Consider the following 20,080-nt stretch of genomic DNA (forward strand, 5'->3'; position numbering starts at 1 on the left):
TGAGCTAGGCAGCAGGCGGAATGCTGCAATGCCTTCTCTAAATTCCATAGGGATCAGGGACATGCTTTCGGATCCACGGGTGCCGCAGGACATCCTTCAGCGGCAGACGGTTGGTGCTTTCATACTGCAGCAGACGCGTAATAAGATCGGCGGCGTCGGGCGAGACATACGGCGGTATGTGCAGGTCCACCCTGGCGATACGCCTGTACGTGGCCTTGTGGCTCTGCAGGTCCTCAAATGGTGGCACACCAACCAAGAACTCGTACATCAGCACGCCCAGGCTCCACAGATCGACTGCTGCGTTGTGGTCACGGCCCTCAACCATCTCTGGCGGCAAGTAATCGAGTGTTCCGCACAGCGTATGGCGCCTGGAGTTTGGTGCATGCACAGACCATCCAAAGTCAGCAATCTTCAGGTCGCCGTTCGCGTTCAGCAGCAGGTTCTCTGGCTTGATGTCGCGATGGATAACGTGCTTCTCGTGCAAATAGTCCAAGGCGCCAGCCATCTGCGCAATATACCGCGCCGTCACAGACTCGCTGAAATTGCCTTGCTCCTTCAACAGCTTGTATACCTCTCCGTTGGCCGCATATTCGAGAATCAAATACACGCGCTTCTCGTCATGGAAGTACCCGTACAGACGCAGAATATGCGGGTGCCGCAGATGCGTCTGGATCTCGACCTCGCGGCGAAGCTGCTTCTCAATCTTGTGCTCCTTCAGCTCTGACTTGAACATCACCTTCAGCGCACAGATAAAGTTCGTGTTGCGCTCACGCGCCAGGTAAGCTCGCCCAAACTTGCCCTTGCCCAGCACCTTGCCAATGTCAAAATCTGTGATCTTCCAGTTGCGACTTTTGACCCGCGAGCTGCTATTGTGCGTCAACTTTTGGGCGGTGTGTGTGGACTCCATAGGCGGCGTGCGTGGTCGACGCGGCTGGTTCGATTGTGCCGTAGGAACAAGTGTCTCCTCACGCTCCTGGCCAGCGGACCGAGAAGCGTGCATATGGTGTGCTACCATTGTCTCGCGGTCGCCATACTCGCCGTTGTCAGCTATATTCCCAGCGGCTCCTGTCACACGCGGACGCACTTGGTGCTGTGGCTGCTGCGCATGGCGGTGGTGACTATGGCCGTTGGACTGCAAGGACCGCGGGTTGTGAACCGGTGCTGTTTCCCGTGCCATCTTCATGGTGCGGATACCCGTTGTGCGCTTATCAGCCTGAAGCTACAACCACCAGCATTGAGTATTTCTAGTTAGCCTTGGGCAAAGCCTCGTAGGCGATTTTTTCCCTTGCCTACAATCGTAAACAACTTACTGTCTTTGTCGAATCTGGCTTGCCCATTGGTTCTTTCCTTGTCGAATCGCGAGAGAGGAAAAATTAGGGAAATTTTGGTCAGCCAAGACAGCAAGTGCCAATAATGTCTGAAGGATAGGGAGAGGGAGAGAAAAAGGTGGGTAAAAGGAAAACAGGAACCGGAATTATTTGAGCTGCGGGAAATTCCTTGTGCCAGTGTGGAACAACAACGGCTAGGGACACCAAGAGTGAACTGGAAATGCGAAATGGACCGCGAGTTTATTGTTGCACTTTATGCTAAGGAGAGATAGAGATATAGAGAGGAGAAAAGGGAGAGGGAAGGTGCCATGCACTACAGGCAATTTGCTGTGTGCTAAACCTTTTTTCTTTTTTCTTTCTTTCTTTCTTTCTTTCTAGCCACAGCTCGCTCGGCATCAAGCCAGTCCAGAAAATCATGTGGCTCGCCTTAACGACAACAAATGATCACTCGCTTAGCCAATCAAGGCCAGCTTGCACCCATTGAAGAACGTTGTGTCGGACCGTGCAACCAGGAGCTGGTCAAAGGTATCCCCAGGGGAAAGCATCTCGCCCGACGCAGCAACCTGCAAGCTGTAAACCTACATTTAGCAGTAGGCAAATGCCGGTGCCAAAAGCTATTAGACATTGGGGGACTGTTGTTGTCTGAAGTCCTTAGAGATGCGACTACTGCGCTATTGCCTGCACGCTACCTTTCCCGGGAGCATCGATAGCCCAAGCTGCCTTGCAAACTGATCTGTGGCGCTTCCGATAGTTGCTTTCTATACAGTAAAGCCCGTGTTGATCAGTGGCAATGAGGGCATTTCATAATTAATCCACGTTTATGCCATTGCAGCTGAGACCTACTGCACAGCCGCAGCACGAATAATGTCGAGTGGCATGTGCAGTTGTGCTTACCTTGTTGATGAACATGACAATCGTTTTTGCCTCAGACGCCACGCTGAGATAGAGTCGGTCCTCCATAGCCATGTTCGGGTTCCCGGTGGCCTTGGCCTTGAGTTTCATTAGCTCGATCCGGGGCACTACACGCACAGGCTGCTTCTTGGGCACTGGCGCCGCTCGCAGTGGCACCCTTGACTGGTGCGTCTGCTTAAGCGCAGCCAAAGCCTGCCTCTGCTTATCAGTTAGCTCGTTCTTGGTTGGCGCACGCACGTCCTTTGGCCCGCTACATGTATCACAAACAACAGTGCAAATGGTGAATTATCACTGATACAGAGCATGAATGGACTATAAGAATACATCCAGATAGCTCTAGGTTCATCTGCTGTAGCTGCGTGTACTTACATACGGGCAGGCTTCGTATATTTTGTTATTGGAATATAATCCTTGTCCTTGGTTGAACTAGTCGCCTCAACCGTCCGCTCAGGCATTTGGTCGCAGTGGTGTGCAATTGGGTTACCATGCGTAGAGCTACAGTAGAGGGATTACAGCATTAGTGGTTGCTGCATGTTTCTTGGGCTGTCTATCATGAATGTTCAACTCAATTTTAGCTGTCTTACCAGAACTGCTTGGTACAGTAGTCACAAGTAACAGGTAGAAAGTCCAGATCTGCACAGCCAGCATATGAGCAATTAGCACCGACGTGTGGAAATTCCATGATAATGACACTTGTTCAGGTAATACAGGAAATATAAATGACGCTAGTGACTGGGTGTGTATACTGTCGATAAACGATCCTCCTCAGGAACACACCTACAGATAGCATTGGTGATGGCCCTTGGCTGTGACAACTGGGTGTTATGGATATTCATTTCGCTGTCCTATCCTGAATCGATACCCAGTATCCACAGCCTACACTGCATGTAAATCAACGAACGGTCAAGTGGCAGGTAAAAGAAGGGCGTTTACAAAAATACCCACGCAGTGCTGTCTTCCACCTGATAATGGCATGCTACACATAATCTGTTTGTTGCGGTCGCCTTTGCTTCTTAGCAGGTCATACTGTTAACCTTCAGAGAGTCCAGTAGTTATGAGCTTTATGGAATGAATAAATGGAAATTTGCTGAGGAGAAAAAAGGGAGGGTGGGGCCGTTCCGGCCCAGTGTTTATACAGGTGGGGATTTGGATCTGCACATGGTGACGAAGGGCATAGGGTTGCCCGAATGTCAACACATACAATCAAATACGGTGGGAGCCGCTATCACCATGTCTGTATATTTCCCTGGGATTAATGACACTCGTCAAAGCTAACATTTTCGAGACTATCAGATTTTTTCATCTTTACTAGAAATACTCTGCTCGCGATGCGAGCTCGGCTGCTAATCAGCATGGGTTGACACGTCGATAAGAGCATCACGGCGAACCGGTCATTTGGACGTGTCGGATGGTTGTTGGTGCAATGTCGATCATGGACATCTCCCATCTTGGTGGCTTGCTCAGCGCAGGCGCTTCAGCGCTGGTTCGCTGCTGCATGCCTCTTGCGCAGCCTCTTTATTGCAGGGGTGGTGCCAGAAGCATCAGCAGCAATGGCCGTAGAACGACGGAACCGTTCAGGAATACTGCCTGAATCACAGAGTGACTGGAAAACGAGTCTGAAGTTTAGAACTGCTGTGGGATCGCGGTTCAAGAGCCGAGACGAATAGGCTCGCCTGTATTGTGCCATGGCCCGCTTACATGACTCGCTTGTACAGCGGAGAAGGCCATGGCACTTCACAGTTGGGTTCTTCGATCTCTGGTAGGGCCGTGGGTTGGGAACATGCCGGGATGTCTGCAGCAGCAGCCAATACAGCAGCAAGTGAATCAGCCACTACTGCTGCAGTTGCTGCAGTGGCCTCTGTTGCACCTGATGGCATCTTCGCTGCTTCGCGTGCAGACTTCTTGGCCAATTTTTCGCCCTTTTCTGCTGCTTTCCTTGCCTCTGTTGCTACCCTCTTTGCTGCACTGATCTCTGTAACCTGCTCGTGTGTTTTCAAAATAAACACCTGCTTGATTATTTGCTTGTCTAAGCGCACATGGCCTGGGATCCATGATGTCCGCAGAGGCAAGCATTGGGGAGGAGACTTGCCAAGCTGCTCATTCTCGATAAGCTGGCATAGGCGAATGTATGCACGCAGATGCTTAAGTGGATTTGCCTTGGCATCATAGTATCGGCTGCCTTTGGCGAATCTGTACTTGGCATCATAGGCATTAAGGGCTGGTGCCAGCTTGTTGTAGATTGCAAGCATCGGTGGGGTGAACACACTGAGATCAGGGTGCCTAGAGGCAACTGCCTGGCGGAGCTTCTGTGCAGGTGTAAAAATACACACTTGACATGCATTATTGAACTCAGCCTTAGACACATTGCCCATTGTACTGTGCAGTGTGTTTTTGCGGCTGCGAATATCAATCAATTTGGCCAGAATCCGCTGTAGGCAAGTGCCATACTGCAACAGAATGTTGTTCTTGTATGCTGTCATTAGCTCGGTATCCACGTATGTTGCTACTTGATTCATTTCACGTACGCCATGTAGCTCGATATCGCCATTATGCAATAGATAACCATAAATATAGTATACAACTACATCACCGAAATCTGCGCTCGACAGTTCTGACCTGTCCTTCCAGTTAACGAAATCCTCGGCAGACATGGCTGTCTTTGCCTTCAGATTGTGATATATAAATAAATAAATAAAACGAAAAAAACCCTTTTTCACAAATGTTGCTGGGTCAAAGGCATCATCGTAAGCTAGCTGATGGAGTAGTATCTATCGTGCAAGCATGTATGTATGCTCTTTGATGATGTTGACGCTGTGTACAAATTGCTCTAGGCGAGGCAACATAGAATCACGGAAGCCAATACCACCAAGTGATGTCTTTATGACAGTAGTGCTGCGGGTAATATTCATTTGAGAAATTCGGTAGGCAAGAAGAGAAATGATGCTGTTCAGTTTTGCTTTATTGCGTATGCATAGCATTAAGAACTTTTTATTAAAAATTATCTGGCTTGCATGGTTCTTGGGGCCCTTAGCACTGATACAGACTCTTGAATCAGTCTATACAGACTGGGTCCATTGTGGCCCAAATACTACTGCTTACGCATGTTCATAAGACAAATTAATTTATAAAATAAACCCACAAATATTGCATAACCACCAGAAGAGCTATATGGCCTTATTCAATAGGTGCTCATGAATGAATATCCTAAGGGTGTTGCGCAGCCGGTGATGACCACCATGATGACGCCATGGAAGTTATCAGGCCGACCGACAATGAGAGCAGCTCTTGCGCTGAACCAATGGAGATATATAGTGGAGACCTGTGACCACTACAATAACAACTTGTCACCCTGGTTTCACCGATGAGGTCGGATGCCGCACAAGATCAAAAAGGAGTTTATAGAGTAAGTCACCCAAGCTCGTGCTGAAGCTTAAGAGTTTTATCTTTCAACCAGTTTAAAAGGTTCTAGCGGACGGTCGGATACTTTTTAGACTATAAAATCTTATATAAAGGTAAGGGAAAGATATCGATTATGAGTTTGCGTGCCGCGAGTGACCCAGACATTCGTATGAACGAGAAGAGACCGGCCAGTACAGTTAATTTGGCATCAGTGTCATCCATTTCATCTCTACCAGAGGTTGACTCAAAGTAAGCATGGCTTGTTGTCTTGGATGCATTTTTCGGCTTCATGTTTTCTAATGGACTTACCATCACCTATGGCGTCTACATGGAGGATTACAAGGTCAACGAGTTCCCCGACACCTCAGCGTCCTTTTTATCATGGATTGGTTCTATTCAGGCAGCAATGCCGTGGTTTTTGGGTGTTGGTGTCAGCAAACTATGCACCCGTTATGACATTCACCACTTGTGCATGGTTGGTGCTCATACCACTGGAGTTTCTTTCATGGGGTGCCAACTTGTCATCAACCATGATTGCGGCAAGCGTGTTGGGTCGGATCGCAATTGGTGCCCTGGGTGATAGAGTTGGCCCGCTCAATATGATGATATTCACAACAGCAGCTAGCTGCAATAGTGTGTTTGCACTATGGCTGCCATCTACTTCGACAAGCATAGCTATAGCCTTTTCAGTTATCTTTGGCTTCTTTTCTGGTATAGTTGCTGGGTTGCCGCCAGTGCTTACCAGCCGCATTTTTGGTGTTGAGCGCATGCCATCCATCATTGGGCTGGTTATGTTTGCAGGCGGGTGTGGCTTCCTTGCTGCAACACCCTCGTCCGGCACACTACTGTCTCGGTTCGGTAACGGAGCGGATTTCGACAGCATGATTGTTTTTACGGGGTTGGTGCTTGCCGTCAGCATAATATGCCAGCTTTCTCTTAGAGTAGCTGTTTCAAGGCGCCTATTTGAAAAGATGTAGAGCCAGTTTAAATACTATTTGCTCGCTACCCCATGCTGAATGGTAGCTGGTAGTAGTGACTATTGCAGCGTTTTGTGTTTCTACTACACAGAGCGACATCCAGAGTGAGTATCTATAGGCCAGTGTACAGGGATGTGGATATGCATTCTCTTTGCCATCATAGCTGACTATACGGTCCATGAACGCTATCTACCTGAGGGCTGAAATGACCAATTCCATGACGATACGCATATGCATTGTGATTCAGATTGTGTTGTTACATAGAGAAGTGATTATATTACATGCAGATAAACGCAGGCAGCATTGCCCTTGGGCAGCTATTCTATGAGTGTCAGAACACAAAGGACACATATTTTTGTATACTCTTGTATGGCACACGAGGCCACGACGACATGCTTGTATCTACTCCTTCCTCGCTGCCCAAGACGACCTCGATCAGATGCAACTGCCGCACGGTTGGAACTAGTCTTCTCGATAATTCATCTCTATATCGCGAGTTGATGTAATCGATATACTGCAGCGTATATTTCCCCGAGCAGACCCGCAGCGGAATATACAGATGGTCGCGTGTAAGCAGCTCGCTCGGCGACCACAGGCGATTGAGCCGTTTCAGATTCGAGACCTACTGTTGTAACGAAATACAAATCAGTAAACGTAGTAGCACCAGAGCAAATACAGATCACTATCATCTGCAACTTACCGAGACGCCATACAAGATCGAAATCCCCTCAAGCGTATCGTTACTGGAGACCAGGTGCTTCACAGTTTTGATAGTGCGCAGCTGCTGGCTTGGCACAGACATATGGCCACAGTACTGCCTTCAGAAACCGACAATATGCTCTTTCCGTACGAAAGCCCTGGCAAGCCATCTGCCGATGGCCGCCCAGGCACCCTGTGGATCTGCAATGGCAGCACGCCACCGTCTTTGGGCAGGCTAATTGCCAAGCCCGCGCCTTTTTGCCGTGGACTATCATGGCTCGGCCCTTCAACCAGCGGGCCCTCCGGAACTGTTATATCTGTATCTGCACGCACCCGCGCCATATGTATATCATTATGCGGCAGCGGTGTCGAGATGGCGTCGTCAATACATTCCAGCATGTCTTTCAATGCTCGTTTCCGGGTCGCCAGCTCAAACTCGTTTATATGTGCCCGCGACGGCGATACCAGCGGGTCATTTGCTGCGCGAACACGACGTGCTGCCCGGCTAGGCGATAGTTGCGTCAGTGATGGCGTAGAGTACGCGGGCTCCGTGAAGGTCTGGGCTCCCCATGGATTCCCGTAGAAATGGCTGCTCATCGGCGGGAGGGGGTCCACAGAGGTGCTGCCTGGCCTGTCTAGTAAATGCCAACTCGGCTTGTGTGTCGCCTGGCTGCTGCGGTTTAAGGCTATGGTTGCTGTGGTTGTTGGTGACATTGACCGGTAGGGCCGAGCATATACGACAGCGGGCCGTCTTTGGTGGTTTACAGTTGGGGCGGTCGAAAGCAACGAAAGAGACAGGAGGGAAAGAGCAGGCTGCAAGGTCTAGAGTGGAAAATAGCAAACAATTAACGGAGAAAAACCGAACGGAAGTAGAGAAGCGCGAGGTGCTAGGTCACCTCTAAACGGGCCTACCAGGCCCTGACCAAATGCAACGTCATACCCCGGGCCAATCAGCAGCAGTTCACATGTCGGAGGTCTTTTTTTGCATTTAGTTTCTCAGCCAAAAAACAAAAAACTAAGCGTGTTCCTCGAGCTCGACCAGCACGCCGCCACAGTCTTTAGGATGCAAGAACACGACAGGCAGGTTGTGCGCTCCGATCTTGGGTTCCTCGCTCAGCGGCCTCACGCCCTTCTCCTTCAGCGTCTTCAGAGCCTCCTTGATGTTGTCGACGTTAATGCAAATGTGGTGGATTCCGCCGTTCTTGTTCTTGGCCAAAAAGCCTGCAATGGGGCTCTTGTCACCGTATGGATGCAGAAGCTCGATCTTGGTGTTCCCCAGCTCAACAAAGACCGTGTAGACGCCGTGGTCCGGCTGCGCAACGCTGTCGCTGACCTTGTTGGCCTGCATGATGTTGCGCCAGAACGACGTGGCCTGCTCCATGTCGGGCACCGCAATGGCGACGTGGTTCAGGTGGCCGAGCTTCCAGACCGGCGAGTCCTTGGTTGCGTCGGAGACAAACGAGCGGGTCATCGTGTAGGCTGGGCGGAGCGTCTTTGGGAAGGCAGTCTGGGTGGCGGTACAGCGACGCAGGGCAGTTGCTAAAAGGCGCATTTATACAAAATTTCGAATATGAGAGGACGCGAAAGCGGAAGAAGATGGTATGCTGTCGATGGCAAGGGTACTAGGCGACAGGCTGGGACACAGGAGGCGCGTTTTTATATATAGTGACTTAAAAACAAAGGGAGCAGAGGCGAGCGGCGGCGCAGACACGAATCAGACAGGACAGTGTGCGAATTTTCCCACCGTTTATCGTCCGCATCTTATCGCCACCGCTGCTGCTGCTGCTGCTGATGATGATGCTGTGTCGATGTGCTGACCCTGGAAATGCCGTTCGGACCGCCGGGCCGCTCTGCCAAGTCGCTCTCATCCAGCATGTTGTGGAAAGGGATATAGCGCATCAGACGCTCGTTCTCCTTGCGCAGCATCTCGATCTGTTGCCGCAGCGCCTGCGACTCAGCTGCCTCGCGCTGCAATCCCCGAAGCAGCTCCTGAACCACAAAGTGCTGCTTTATCATGTCCAGGTGCAGATTGCGGATCTCGCCGCGGATTTGCTCGCGCATCGGCACAAGAGCATCGACTAGCGCGCTCTGCAGAACACTGCTACCCACCGACGGCGAACCAGTTCCACTCGCCCCTTGCGACTTTGGTGCTCCGCTGGTCGCCGTCTGCTTCGACGAGGAGGCATCGGAGACCGTAGTAGGCAGTGTCGGCCGCTGCTTAGCGGATACCAGGACCTTGGCAAGCGGAATCGCCTCCTTCTGCAGCTGCTGACTTCTGGGCTGCATTGCGCGGCTAGGCGGTGACTTTGCAGAGATATCAGCACCAGTGGCTGCAGATCTGGGGGCTGCACGTTTCTGCACAGGCGGACGCTGCTCAGCCGATCGCACAGGAGGGGTGGGGGCGGGGCGGGGGGCGGGGCGGTTTCTGGTGCGGGCACAGGCTCGGAATCGAAATCGGAAAGTCGGCGAGGCACCTTGGACGGGCTCAATGACGCCTTCAGGGTTGGCTTGGGCTTGTACCGCCGCTCATCCACATACTCGTCGAAATCCTCATCCTCCTCATTCTGGGCAGTTCTGAGCCGATACTGCGAGCCATGTCCAAACTCTTGGCCAGACAGCCGCTCCGCTGGAGGCTCGGATCTTCTGGCTTTTGCAGGAGTCTTTGCAGCTGGCTTAGCAAACCCGTCCCCCTCTTCAAAATGATCCTCATCATCTTCTTTTTGGACGGCCCGGGGCTGGTATCTTGTGCTGCGCATGTACTCCGCCTCTGTCGACCGCTCGGTTCTTCTGGCGGCCGCTGGGGTTCTCGGGGCACGTTCAACATACTCCTGTTTATCCTCTTCCTCTTCTTCCTCCTCCTCCTCCTCCACAGCGGGCTCTGGGTCTGCCCTATACGAGGGCCTCTGTTTCTCCCTAATCTCCTCGTCCAAGGACCGATCGACCTGCCGCACCAGCGGTCTGGCAACCTTTGTCTCATGTCGCTTGGCCACAGCAGCAAACACTGGGGACTCCTTCTCCTCAACCTCCTGTCTGCGCGACGGTAGCCCTACATGGCGCATCCATGGCTTGGGCGTATACTTGGAGGTGCCTTTTGGTGCCTGTCCTCGGCACCAGATCTTCCTCGACAGATTCCTTCGAGTACTTTGGCGGTGCCCTGCTCAAGAACCGGACCGCCGACCGCTTTGCCGACTTTGGCTCATTGGCGACCCTAGGCGTACGCTCAAAGCCCTGTACAGCTCTCCGCTTAGGCATCGGCTCAAAATCCCGCTCGTACTCGAGCATCTGCGCCTGCCGGCGCTTCTCAATCGATCTCGCCGACCGCGGGCTAATCGCACTAAATTCGTTCGCCCTACCAGGCGTTTTCAGTGACGGGGCCGGCTTGCGGGACTCTTGTGGTTCTGCAAAGTCTATCGTCGTTTTCTTCTTCTGGCTGCTCTTCAGCTGAGCTATCAGCTTGCTGACCATCTTTGATGGTGTCTTGTCGGGCCGCGGCGATTCGTCCATCTCGCCACGGCGGCCGCGGACAATGTGCTGCTTCTCGCGCTCCGGTGTAAACATTTCCATCATCGAATCGCCCATATCGTGCCTCTCCTCTGCCGCCTCGTCTTCCGCTGGCTCTGCGTAGCGAAGAGGCTCAGCTGGACTGAAGTCAAATTCGTCGTCGAAATCCTCCAAATGGTGCTGGTCGGCGTCTGGGCCTGTAGCATGCATCTGCTCTAGCTCGTCGTGCTGTACCGGAAGGTCGGGATCCTCAGCATACTTCATGTGGCCATGAGCCACTGGCAATGCCTTTCTGTGGTCCGCGCGTACCGGCTCCCTGGCCATAGGCTTCGGTGGTGATAGCATTTCCATGAACGAGCGATCCTTGGCAATCATGCTAACGCTCTCCAAATCGTCGTCTTGGTGCTGCACAGCGTTCTCCGGGCTCCCAAACTCCTCGGTCTCTTGGCGCGACGTGATTCCAAGTGCATTGCTCGGACCGCGGTTCCTTCTTATGCGCACTCTCGAGCAGCTGGTTCAGAACCTGGCGGTGGTGAGCCTTGATCGCCGGATTATGAGGCGGTCTCACGCTGTCACGCTGCGTGGGTTCGGTCGACCTAGTACCAGTAGCTCTAGGCTCACGGCCCACAACCCGACTACTCGGAGGAGCCGCTGTTGGCCTCGCACGCCTGTGATCACTGCCAATCCCACTGTCATCAGAACTACCGCCGCTTTTCCTCACAGACGACCTCATGGTCACCCCACTAGGCCGCCGCCCGGTCGCCACTGGCATCGCGCTCTGCTCAAACGCAAAATCAATACTGACCAAGGGCTTGCGTGTCGCTACCCTGTGCTTCCACAGCGGAGTCCTCGAGCCTCGCAGATCATACACCAGCACATCGCCGTCAATGGTGCCTACGCCGACCACGACTGGTGATTGGTGGCACGCAAGGCACGTAAGTGGGGCCTCGGCCATCACCGAAATCGCGATTTGATCTCTGCACAACCGTATCCGTCAGAACCATCTTGCCATCGAGCCCCGCGCTCACCACATAGTTCAGGTTTGCCGGGTGGAACTTCAATGCGCACACGGGCGCGCTATGCACGTGTGCAAATGTCTTGGCTGGTGCCTCGACCGTACCGCGTCGCGTCAAACAGCTGCAGCAACCCGTCTTCGCTACCCACCATCAGCTGGCGTGCGCGCACTAGCCGAAAAGTCCATGCTCAACATTGCGCGGTGCGTTGCCGACCGAAGCTCTGTGCGGGTGTTGTACACCAAGTTGTAGAGCGCAATCTCACCGCCCTTCCGTGTCGCGCTTGCCACCAGACGCCTCTTGGCGCTTACGGACATACACGCGATATCGTTGTCGTGTGTCTGGCAGGTCTGCGCAAAGCTTGTGCTTGCAAAATCCCACCGCCGCACCTGGCGGCTCGTGTTGTCTGCAATAAACATCGACTCGGAGTTGCTGCCATAGTGCTGAATTGCCACGATATCCGAAATGTCATCTTCGTTGCCGGGAATGTCCATTATTGGCTCGCCAGAGGCACTGAACTGCCGCATATACGGACCTTTCCCGCCCACCACAAACGTGCTGCCGTCCGTCGACCACGAAACCACCTTGATCTCATTTACACTGTCCCGCATGCTTCCTGCGGTGTAGGATTTGTTGTGTGAGACGCTGTAGCCGGTAGAGGTGGCCCCGCGTCGGAGGGTAGCATAATTGGAGCTACTCTGTTGATTGTTAGAGGCAATGGCCAAATCCCACACGCGAACTATGTCGCTGGTGGCAGCCACGAGCGAATGCATGACTGAACTGGAGAGTATACTGGAGCGCTGGATTAGAGTTGCTTAAATACTAGGACCAAATTCACGACAGACAAAAAAAAAGGTAAACAGGGAAAGCCCGTGTGTCAGTAAACGCGCAAAACGCGTCGGTTATTCGGTGTTGGATCAGCAGGTTTGGTTAGCTGATCAGCCAGGTCCGCTCAAAAGACCGCAGCCTCAGGAGCAGCATCAAACACAGCAGCTTTTCATCTCACTACAATATTACTTCACAATGAGCAGCAGCAGCATCGTCGCCTGCCCAATTTGCAACAAGAGCGTGCCTGAGTGGTACATGAACGACCACCTGGATCGCGAGTGCCAGGGAGTTGGCGAACCTGCTGCCGGTGCCGTGGACGATGAGCCTGTGACGCCCAGCCGCAAGCGCACCAAGCCTGCTTCGCCGTTCCTCATATCTCCGTCAAAAGGGTCGCCAGTGTCAAAACGACCACGCTCTGGCTCCCAGCACTTATCCAGACCGCCCGCGTTGATTCACTCGCAGTCACTGCAGTCGCCGAAGCAAGCCGATCCGTTCCTCGATAGCGCAACACGCGACAAACCAAAGACAGTGGATATGCCAGCAGATGACGAAGAGAAGCGGCGCAGCAATAAGCAGCTCCCTTTGGCCGAACGCCTGCGTCCCATGTCGCTTGACACGTTTGTCGGGCAGCAAGACCTTGTTGGCCCTACAGGGATGCTGCGGCGTATCATTGAAAATGACCAGGTCACATCTATGATCTTCTGGGGCAACCCCGGGCTGGGCAAAACCACGCTAGCACGCATCATTGCCCGGCGCACCAAAGCCGTGTTCAAGGAGATGAGTGCTGTAACGCAGAACACATCTGATGTGAAGAAGGTCATTGAGGAGGCTGGCAACATTAACAGGCTGGCAAGGAAGCGCACCATCCTGTTTCTCGACGAAATCCACAGGTTCAACAAGGCTCAGCAGGACGTGTTTCTGCCGTATCTCGAGCGCGGCCAGATCACCTTGATCGGGGCCACCACGGAGAATCCATCATTCAAGCTCAATAGCGCGCTGCTGAGCCGCTGCCGCGTGTTCCGCCTTGGTAACCTTACTGGAAGACGACATCGAGTGCATCGCCCAGAGAGCCGCCAAGCTGAAGCAAGAGGACCTCGGTGAAACGCAGGCAGGCCTGGACAACGAGGTGGCCAAGTACGTGGCTTCTGTCAGCGATGGCGATGCCCGTGTCCGCCATCAACACTGTTGATCTGGCCATGAGCGCCCTGCCAAGCCACACCCCGCCACAAGCAGTGTCGCTCGACGACATAAAAAACGCGCTGCAGCGCACACACATGGTCTACGGAGCCGAAGAGCACTTTTGACTTGATCTCGGCCCTCCACAAGAGCGTGCGTGGCAGCGACGCCAATGCCGCTCTGTACTGGCTTGGCCGCATTCTGGCTGGAGGCGACGACCCGCTGTACGTTACACGGCGCATGATCCGCATGGCCTCCGAGGACATTGGCCTCGCAGATAACAACGCATTGCCGCTGGCTGTATCGGCATTCCATGCGTGCCAGGCGATAGGAATGCCCGAGTGCGATACGATTTTGGCCCACTGCATTACATATTTGGCCAGGGCTCCGAAAAGCGTCGAGACGTACAAGGCATACAAGAGAGTCAAGGCGACGCTGCAGGACGAGAACCCATGGCCTGTGCCGCTACATTTACGCAACGCGCCGACGACTATGATGAAAAACATGGGGTACAGCTTGGGATACAAGTATAACCCAGACTACGAAGGGCCTGTGGACCAGATTTACTTGCCAGACAGTATGAAGGACCGCAACTTCTTCACAGACGGAAGCTAGGATAAAGACATTTGGCGCTTCTCTGATACGACAGAGATGTAGAGCTAAAGGAGGGACGGGCTTAAATACACTAGACAAAAAAAAAACAAAAGGGTGAAAAAGCGAGGCTAGAGCATAGGCTGCTGCCGTTGCTGCTGGAGTTTCTTGTACATGCCGTCAAACGCCGAGGGTTTGCGGGAGGCCGACAGCCTGGGCATTCTGTCAAGGTCAGTCAAGAAATCCCTGACTTCCTCGCGGTATGCCTCCTCGGGGTCAACCACATCATCGACAATCAGCGAGAACAGCCTCGAGTCAAGATCGTCCGATGTCCTGCGAGTCAAGCAACATGGTGCCGCTGGTCTTGTTCGAGCGCACAGGCGTCCGGGGCTGCGGCACTGCTGGGTCCTTGACCACCGCTGCAAAAAGAGACATGTCAAAGCCCCAGTCCGACAGCAGCGACTCCATTTCGGCAGCCGTGCGGATGCCTGTGGACGGCGGCAGAGCAATCTGCACGCCCTCCGACGGGCTCGAAATGTGGTTGTACTGGATGTTCCAGCCCGTAGCCGCCAGCTTTTCCAAAAGCCGGGTCAGCAGTAGCGTATGTCTCTGCTGCATCTTCTGTGCATCCGCAAGCATCTGGGCGACATCTGCCGACGACGCCTGCTGCCCCGCCGCCAGCTGCGACATTGCCGATACTGTGTATGGCACCGTCACCAGAACACAGTGCTCTACTGGCACCGCTTCAGTAATTGCTGCCGCAGCTGGGTGCGGATCGGCCTGCTCTGCTGGCTTATGCACGCTCTCTGCTGGCTTCTCCGCCTTGCGAGCCTTCATCCTGTAGCCTGCCTTCAATGGCTTTGCTTGCATCACATCTCCGCCATCGTGCATTGACAGCAGTCGGATGCGCGTCTCATTGGCAAATGGCGTCGCCAGCGATAGATCTTTGCGCTGCTGTGTCATCACACTCGCCATCGTCTGTCTCTGCAACAACGCTACAACTCTTGCTGACGACATCGTCCGCGACGCTGAATGGAAGCTGCGCGCAAATGACCGTGCATACGGCGACCAACGTCCGCCAGGTCCAAATGCCCACCGATCCAGGGCCCGCCATCCGCCCTGATGCTCCCGGTCCCGCCCGCATAGCCTGACCCAGCGACTGTGTTATCGCCCGCAGATAGCCGCGTGCGCCTGCAGTCCTCACAGCGCCAGCACGCGATTTCAGCATCATACGTGCTGCCCAGCCTGGTCCCTGCGGCATCACCATGCGCAGACGGGCCGCAGCAGTCTTGCTGAACGCCTTGGAAGGCTGCGCTTTTAGCCGCATTACGGGCGATGGCGCTGCTGCTGCCACGGATATAGTCGAGGAACCGTGTCCACCACTTGCCGCCACCACGGGGAGTCCGACCCAGCGACGAGCTGTGCTGTGTGTATGTCTGGTAGGCAGCCTTGCTACCGAGGCTCTGCCTGGCTACTCGTGCCGCCACAGCCGTGGCGTGCGCCTTTTTCAGAGCTGCCAGAGCCAACATATGTCTGATAGATATAGAGATAAAAAAAGGTGACTGCGAATTGAAAAGAGACTGGCAAAAATAAAAATATGCGAGAAAAGGAAAGATGGAAAGGGCCGAAATTGCCAGCCAGAATCCTTGGTCTTGGCAAAAAAATTCCCCTGCTGCTTGTCCGCCAGCCAGCCGCCAGCCAACCAGCTTTACCGACTGTCATGTGACTGTGACACAGGCTTGTTTATGCTGCCACCAATTTCCGAGCTGCACACCATATCCACAGACACTGGCGCATGTACAGAAGTAAAACTGAATGCAATACGAGAAAATAAAACTATCTTATGACAAATGCTGCTGGGTGACAAACTGCATCAGCATGTATAGCGAGGCCTCTGGCTGATAGAATGGCACCTCGTGTCCGGCCTCATACACCCTCAAAAACGTCAAATTATCGGCATTCAAGAACTGCCCAGCCGGAACGCCAGTCCCGTTCTTAGCCGGCCACGACCAATTGCTGACCCTGGAGTTCGCAAACCTGCTTTTCCCTTGCCAGTTAAGCGCTTTCGCAACCGCGACCGTACCGTACCAGTTACATATGAAGTCAGCGTCGCCACTATACAGCAGCACCGGCAATTGTCGGCCCAGGATGTATTCCAGCGAGGACGATTGCCGATCGCGAGATCTCGTCGGTTGTTGATGCAAACAGATCGAATATAGAGTCCGAGCATTCCTGGTACGTTATTGACGAGGAGGCCCCTACGGCATCGACAAACGCGCTGGTACGCAGAAAAACTGACGTAGTCGTCGGGCACCATGCGCGCGCCCTGCCGCACATCGTATGTGCTTACCGCCGTCGTCCAGTTCAGTGCGCCGTTGCAGTACGAATCTGCTGCTGCACACACGTCCCTGAGTCGCCAGCGCTCCATTTCAATCCCCACGCACCCCTCGCGGCGCATACCCTCGGAGCTCTGCCCTTTGCTTGCCGCATAACACTCTGTCAGCATGCGGATGCACTGTGGATTCACCGTGTTCTTCAGGATCGAGCATTGCCGCGCACTGAACATTGGCGGGTATGACGACCGACATCCTATCTTGTAGTACGTTGGCGTCTGCAGAGCATAATCAAACATACCATTGCCGATGCCGATTCCTCGCAGAGGAAGGTGTCGGAATCCGCGCTGCCGCAGGTCTTCTGACTGCTCTAGTTGGTCGTTCATGTGCAGAAGGTATTCAGTGAACACAGGGATGTACCGACCCGCGTATGATTCGCCAAATATATGCATGTTGTCTATTGCCCGCTCGCCGTTCCGGGACGCCTCGTCTTGCAGAAACGCGTACACCGCCTGCATCGTCCGCCATGCCGTGTCTGTCGCCGCCTCTGTTGAATTAGGCATCTTTCCGTGTGAGAATCCGGTGCCTACGGGCTGGTCAATATACACAATATCGGCCACAGAATTCCATGACCATGGATTGCGCTCCACCCGGTGCGGCAGTGCCTTGCGCGCGATATCCGACATGTCCTTGGAGAATCGCACGCTTGGCACGTACAGGCACGGTCCGTTCTCTTGCCAGTTGGCAATCTGGGATGAGCAGCCTGGCCCGCCCGAGAACCAAAACACCAATGGAACGCTGTCGTTTTCCTTTTTGAACTCTGGATGCAGGCGTACCCGTGACCCAAAGTACCAGAAGAACACGTGTTTGTCGTCGTCCAGGTCAACGTACCCAGAGTGCTGTCGTACGTCTGGATCACACAGATTGGGCTGTTTTAGCCGCATCGGCGGTGGATTGCGCGCTGCTGGTGAGAGGCATTGGGCACGTCGGTGCGGGCGCACGCTCCGGATTGCCTTGGGTGGTCCTGTAAATGGCTGTCGCTAGCCTGGCCGTCACCGTCCATATATTTAGCGAAAGCAGGAAACACTACTACCAACGTTACCACTAGATTCCCCATGGTGTAGAACGTAGTAATAGTGCAACTAGAAAGTATAAAAAAAGCTGTGTTGGAAGCAGGGAAAGGCTCTAGACTAGGAAACAAAACAGGGATGCAGACTCTCGCGATATATGGCAGAATAATCCCCGGGGACAGACGCCGCACAGGGGCAATATTTGGCGCGATGTGGGCAGACTCCAGGCTCTGTTGGGCAGTACATACATGCTAAAACACACCAATGTTTTAAAGCTATGCAATTGTGTGGTCCCAGTTGTCTTGGTTTCGCGGGCTCGGCCATGAGAGCAAGTCTGGCCATCCCCGGATTCTGTCCATACACGTCTCATTGAGCCTGTCCTGTAGCCAGAGCTGTGGGTTTACCATTATATTAATTCTTGCTGGATAGATGTGGGGAGATCAAGCCTGGCAAAGTAAGAAGTAGAGAAGGCGGGTGGCTGATCGCACTGTTTCCCCTTCATCGCCAGGATCCGGGAAGAGAGGCATGCACTATAGATGACCAGCAAGTCATCGTGTACCCCACGCAGCTAATGTGCTCTCCACTCCCTATGCTTAATCGCTGACGGCCAACCCCAGCTATGCTCCCCCTCTGACTAGCGGGCGAACGAGAGGCAGCAGCTGTGTCTAATGCCTCAGCGATTCCGGCGCCGCGACCGTTTCGGCGTCGAGCTGCCTGACACAGCCATCGTTCCACCCGCCCTGCCTGCCGTCTTCGCTCTGTCACTGCTGGTCCTCGATGCTCTTGATCCAGAGAAGCCCTTGAGCGCCCGCAGATACCGCACCAGCGGCGTGACATCGTCGTCCTGTTGCCGCTCCTTTAACCTTAGCCGCATCCGCATACGACACCTTGGGCGGTACCTGCTTGGCAGCCTCTGCTGCCAGCTCCTCAGTACTCTTGGGATTTAGGAACGCCTGGAAATCCGGGTCGTCCTCAATCGTTCCCTCGATGGCGTCTTTAGCTGGTGTGTAGTCACGTGGAATCTCCTGGCTCATGGCTAGCTCCACCAGGGCGCGGCTCACAACGTTGTTCTTGCAAAAAACGTGGCCATGATACCGCTGGTGGAAGTGGGTGACTTCATCGAATGCTGGCAAACAGGATGTACGCGCGTGACGCCGTCGGCGGCTTCGACTTGCTTCTGTGCACCTTTCCAGGCACATACTGCCGCCAATATGGCTCAGAGTCGAGTCTGCTGATGTTTTTGCTTTCGTATACATCGACCTGCATAGTCTCTGTAGGCGCCAGCGACTGACTCCCACTCACCTCTCCATCTCCAGGTCTTCTCAGTGTCGCTGGCGTCGCCCTCTGTTGGTTCAGGCCGATATGCTACAAACCGGTCCACCTTTACCACATCCCCAGCGTCCTCGGGTGCAAACCACGGCAGGGCAGGCTCGATGGACTTCCAAAACACATGCTCAGGGAGGTCCGCAGGAAGAAGTCGCACACATACGCGTGTGTTAACCGCCCTCTTCACCGGCTGCGGCAGTGCAACTGCTGGCAGCAGCAAGGTCCTTGCTTTCGCGGGCTTCGGTTTCGACCTGGCTGCATCCATAGCAGCAGTTCCCGATACCGCTTGCTCGCGAAACAACGCTTTTTGACGGTTTGGCCGGCACATGGCTTGGTTTACTCCCAGGCTTGTCTTCAGCCTTGAGCTTCTGTGTCCTTTGCTTCTCAGCCCTCTGTTTTCTCTTGCCGCCACGCGCCTGTCTATCCTTCTCGTGTGCTGCACCCACCTGACTTTCGCTGGGACTTGTCTGCCCCCTTCTTTGCTCCAGCAGACTTGGGCTTGTCGCCCACCTTCAGTTTAGGCTTCTCTGCCGGTTTGGGCTTGGACTTGCGGGATGTGATCGGTGTGCTAGCCCCACTCGTGGCTGCGCTTGGCCTGCCTGGTCGCTGCGATGTATGCTCGTTGGCCGATCCATGGCTTGAACCCTTAATGCCTCCATCGATGCCCGACTCTGTCTTTGCCCGTCGCCTCGGTGGCCGCTTGGGTGCCGGAGTCTCGTCACTCTTGCTGACCTTCTTTGAGGCTGCCGGTTTTTGCGGAGGTTTCTGGACAGCCGGCTTCTGCTGCTTGGTGTCCAACCCCTCTTTGCTTTCGGCCTTGCCGTCGCCATGCTTCTTGTGGCGGCTACGCGGCTTCCGCGTACGCCCGCCTGAGTCTGGCGTTGCCGCAGTTGTTTCCTTCGGTGCGTCGCTCATTGCACGTCACGC

General features: G+C 53.9%; 11 protein-coding genes across 11 annotated transcripts; 3 read left to right on the plus strand and 8 right to left on the minus strand.

Annotated features, from left to right (window-relative positions):
* Positions 1–37: 37 nt before the first annotated feature.
* Positions 38–2,888, minus strand: DL89DRAFT_273819 (kinase-like protein; the record flags this gene model as incomplete). The annotated part of the gene is made up of 2 exons (XM_040889108.1): positions 38–973; positions 2,754–2,888. 2 exons carry the CDS (start codon positions 2,886–2,888, stop codon positions 38–40), a joined length of 1,071 nt encoding a protein of 356 aa, XP_040747870.1.
* A 2,907-nt stretch (positions 2,889–5,795) lies between these two features.
* DL89DRAFT_300954 (uncharacterized protein) lies at positions 5,796–6,700 on the plus strand. The gene has a single exon (XM_040890833.1). The coding sequence runs from the start codon at positions 5,912–5,914 to the stop codon at positions 6,614–6,616; it is 705 nt and encodes a 234-aa protein (XP_040747871.1). The 5' UTR covers positions 5,796–5,911; the 3' UTR covers positions 6,617–6,700.
* Positions 6,701–6,858: 158 nt separating this feature from the next.
* DL89DRAFT_20890 (uncharacterized protein) lies at positions 6,859–7,249 on the plus strand. The gene has a single exon (XM_040884149.1). It carries the CDS (start codon positions 6,898–6,900, stop codon positions 7,120–7,122), a length of 225 nt encoding a protein of 74 aa, XP_040747872.1. The 5' UTR covers positions 6,859–6,897; the 3' UTR covers positions 7,123–7,249.
* On the minus strand, positions 7,212–8,254 carry DL89DRAFT_20910 (uncharacterized protein). Its single transcript, XM_040884155.1, has 2 exons — positions 7,317–8,254; positions 7,212–7,241 (listed from the first exon to the last, which is right to left on the minus strand). The coding sequence occupies exon 1, from the start codon at positions 8,027–8,029 to the stop codon at positions 7,376–7,378; it is 654 nt and encodes a 217-aa protein (XP_040747873.1). The 5' UTR covers positions 8,030–8,254; the 3' UTR covers positions 7,212–7,241; positions 7,317–7,375.
* A 76-nt stretch (positions 8,255–8,330) lies between these two features.
* On the minus strand, positions 8,331–8,786 carry DL89DRAFT_220117 (methylmalonyl-CoA epimerase; the record flags this gene model as incomplete). Its single annotated transcript, XM_040884431.1, has 1 exon — positions 8,331–8,786. The coding sequence occupies one exon, from the start codon at positions 8,784–8,786 to the stop codon at positions 8,331–8,333; it is 456 nt and encodes a 151-aa protein (XP_040747874.1).
* A 344-nt stretch (positions 8,787–9,130) lies between these two features.
* Positions 9,131–10,783, minus strand: DL89DRAFT_20885 (uncharacterized protein). Its single transcript, XM_040884146.1, has one exon. The coding sequence runs from the start codon at positions 10,372–10,374 to the stop codon at positions 9,394–9,396; it is 981 nt and encodes a 326-aa protein (XP_040747875.1). The 5' UTR covers positions 10,375–10,783; the 3' UTR covers positions 9,131–9,393.
* DL89DRAFT_20895 (uncharacterized protein) lies at positions 10,784–11,872 on the minus strand. The gene has a single exon (XM_040884153.1). It carries the CDS (start codon positions 11,769–11,771, stop codon positions 11,193–11,195), a length of 579 nt encoding a protein of 192 aa, XP_040747876.1. The 5' UTR covers positions 11,772–11,872; the 3' UTR covers positions 10,784–11,192.
* On the minus strand, positions 11,872–12,727 carry DL89DRAFT_20883 (uncharacterized protein). Its single transcript, XM_040884144.1, has one exon. The coding sequence runs from the start codon at positions 12,600–12,602 to the stop codon at positions 11,973–11,975; it is 630 nt and encodes a 209-aa protein (XP_040747877.1). The 5' UTR covers positions 12,603–12,727; the 3' UTR covers positions 11,872–11,972.
* A 125-nt stretch (positions 12,728–12,852) lies between these two features.
* DL89DRAFT_277224 (P-loop containing nucleoside triphosphate hydrolase protein) lies at positions 12,853–14,519 on the plus strand (the record flags this gene model as incomplete). The annotated part of the gene is made up of 5 exons (XM_040889430.1): positions 12,853–12,935; positions 13,046–13,148; positions 13,234–13,710; positions 13,736–13,825; positions 13,945–14,519. The coding sequence occupies 5 exons, from the start codon at positions 12,853–12,855 to the stop codon at positions 14,446–14,448; spliced, it is 1,257 nt and encodes a 418-aa protein (XP_040747878.1). The 3' UTR covers positions 14,449–14,519.
* DL89DRAFT_264484 (uncharacterized protein) lies at positions 14,510–16,036 on the minus strand. The gene is made up of 4 exons (XM_040886266.1): positions 15,796–16,036; positions 15,498–15,716; positions 14,803–15,463; positions 14,510–14,693 (listed from the first exon to the last, which is right to left on the minus strand). The coding sequence occupies exons 1-4, from the start codon at positions 15,951–15,953 to the stop codon at positions 14,556–14,558; spliced, it is 1,176 nt and encodes a 391-aa protein (XP_040747879.1). The 5' UTR covers positions 15,954–16,036; the 3' UTR covers positions 14,510–14,555.
* A 40-nt stretch (positions 16,037–16,076) lies between these two features.
* Positions 16,077–17,701, minus strand: DL89DRAFT_300972 (alpha/beta-hydrolase; the record flags this gene model as incomplete). Its single annotated transcript, XM_040890834.1, has 2 exons — positions 16,077–16,769; positions 16,825–17,701. The coding sequence occupies 2 exons, from the start codon at positions 17,699–17,701 to the stop codon at positions 16,540–16,542; spliced, it is 1,107 nt and encodes a 368-aa protein (XP_040747880.1). The 3' UTR covers positions 16,077–16,539.
* Between the last annotated feature and the right edge of the window lie 2,379 nt (positions 17,702–20,080).

This window comes from Linderina pennispora (genome assembly GCF_002104995.1).
Source record: "Linderina pennispora strain ATCC 12442 chromosome Unknown DL89scaffold_1, whole genome shotgun sequence".
In the NCBI taxonomy this organism is placed as follows: Eukaryota; Fungi; Kickxellomycota; class Kickxellomycetes; order Kickxellales; family Kickxellaceae; genus Linderina; species Linderina pennispora.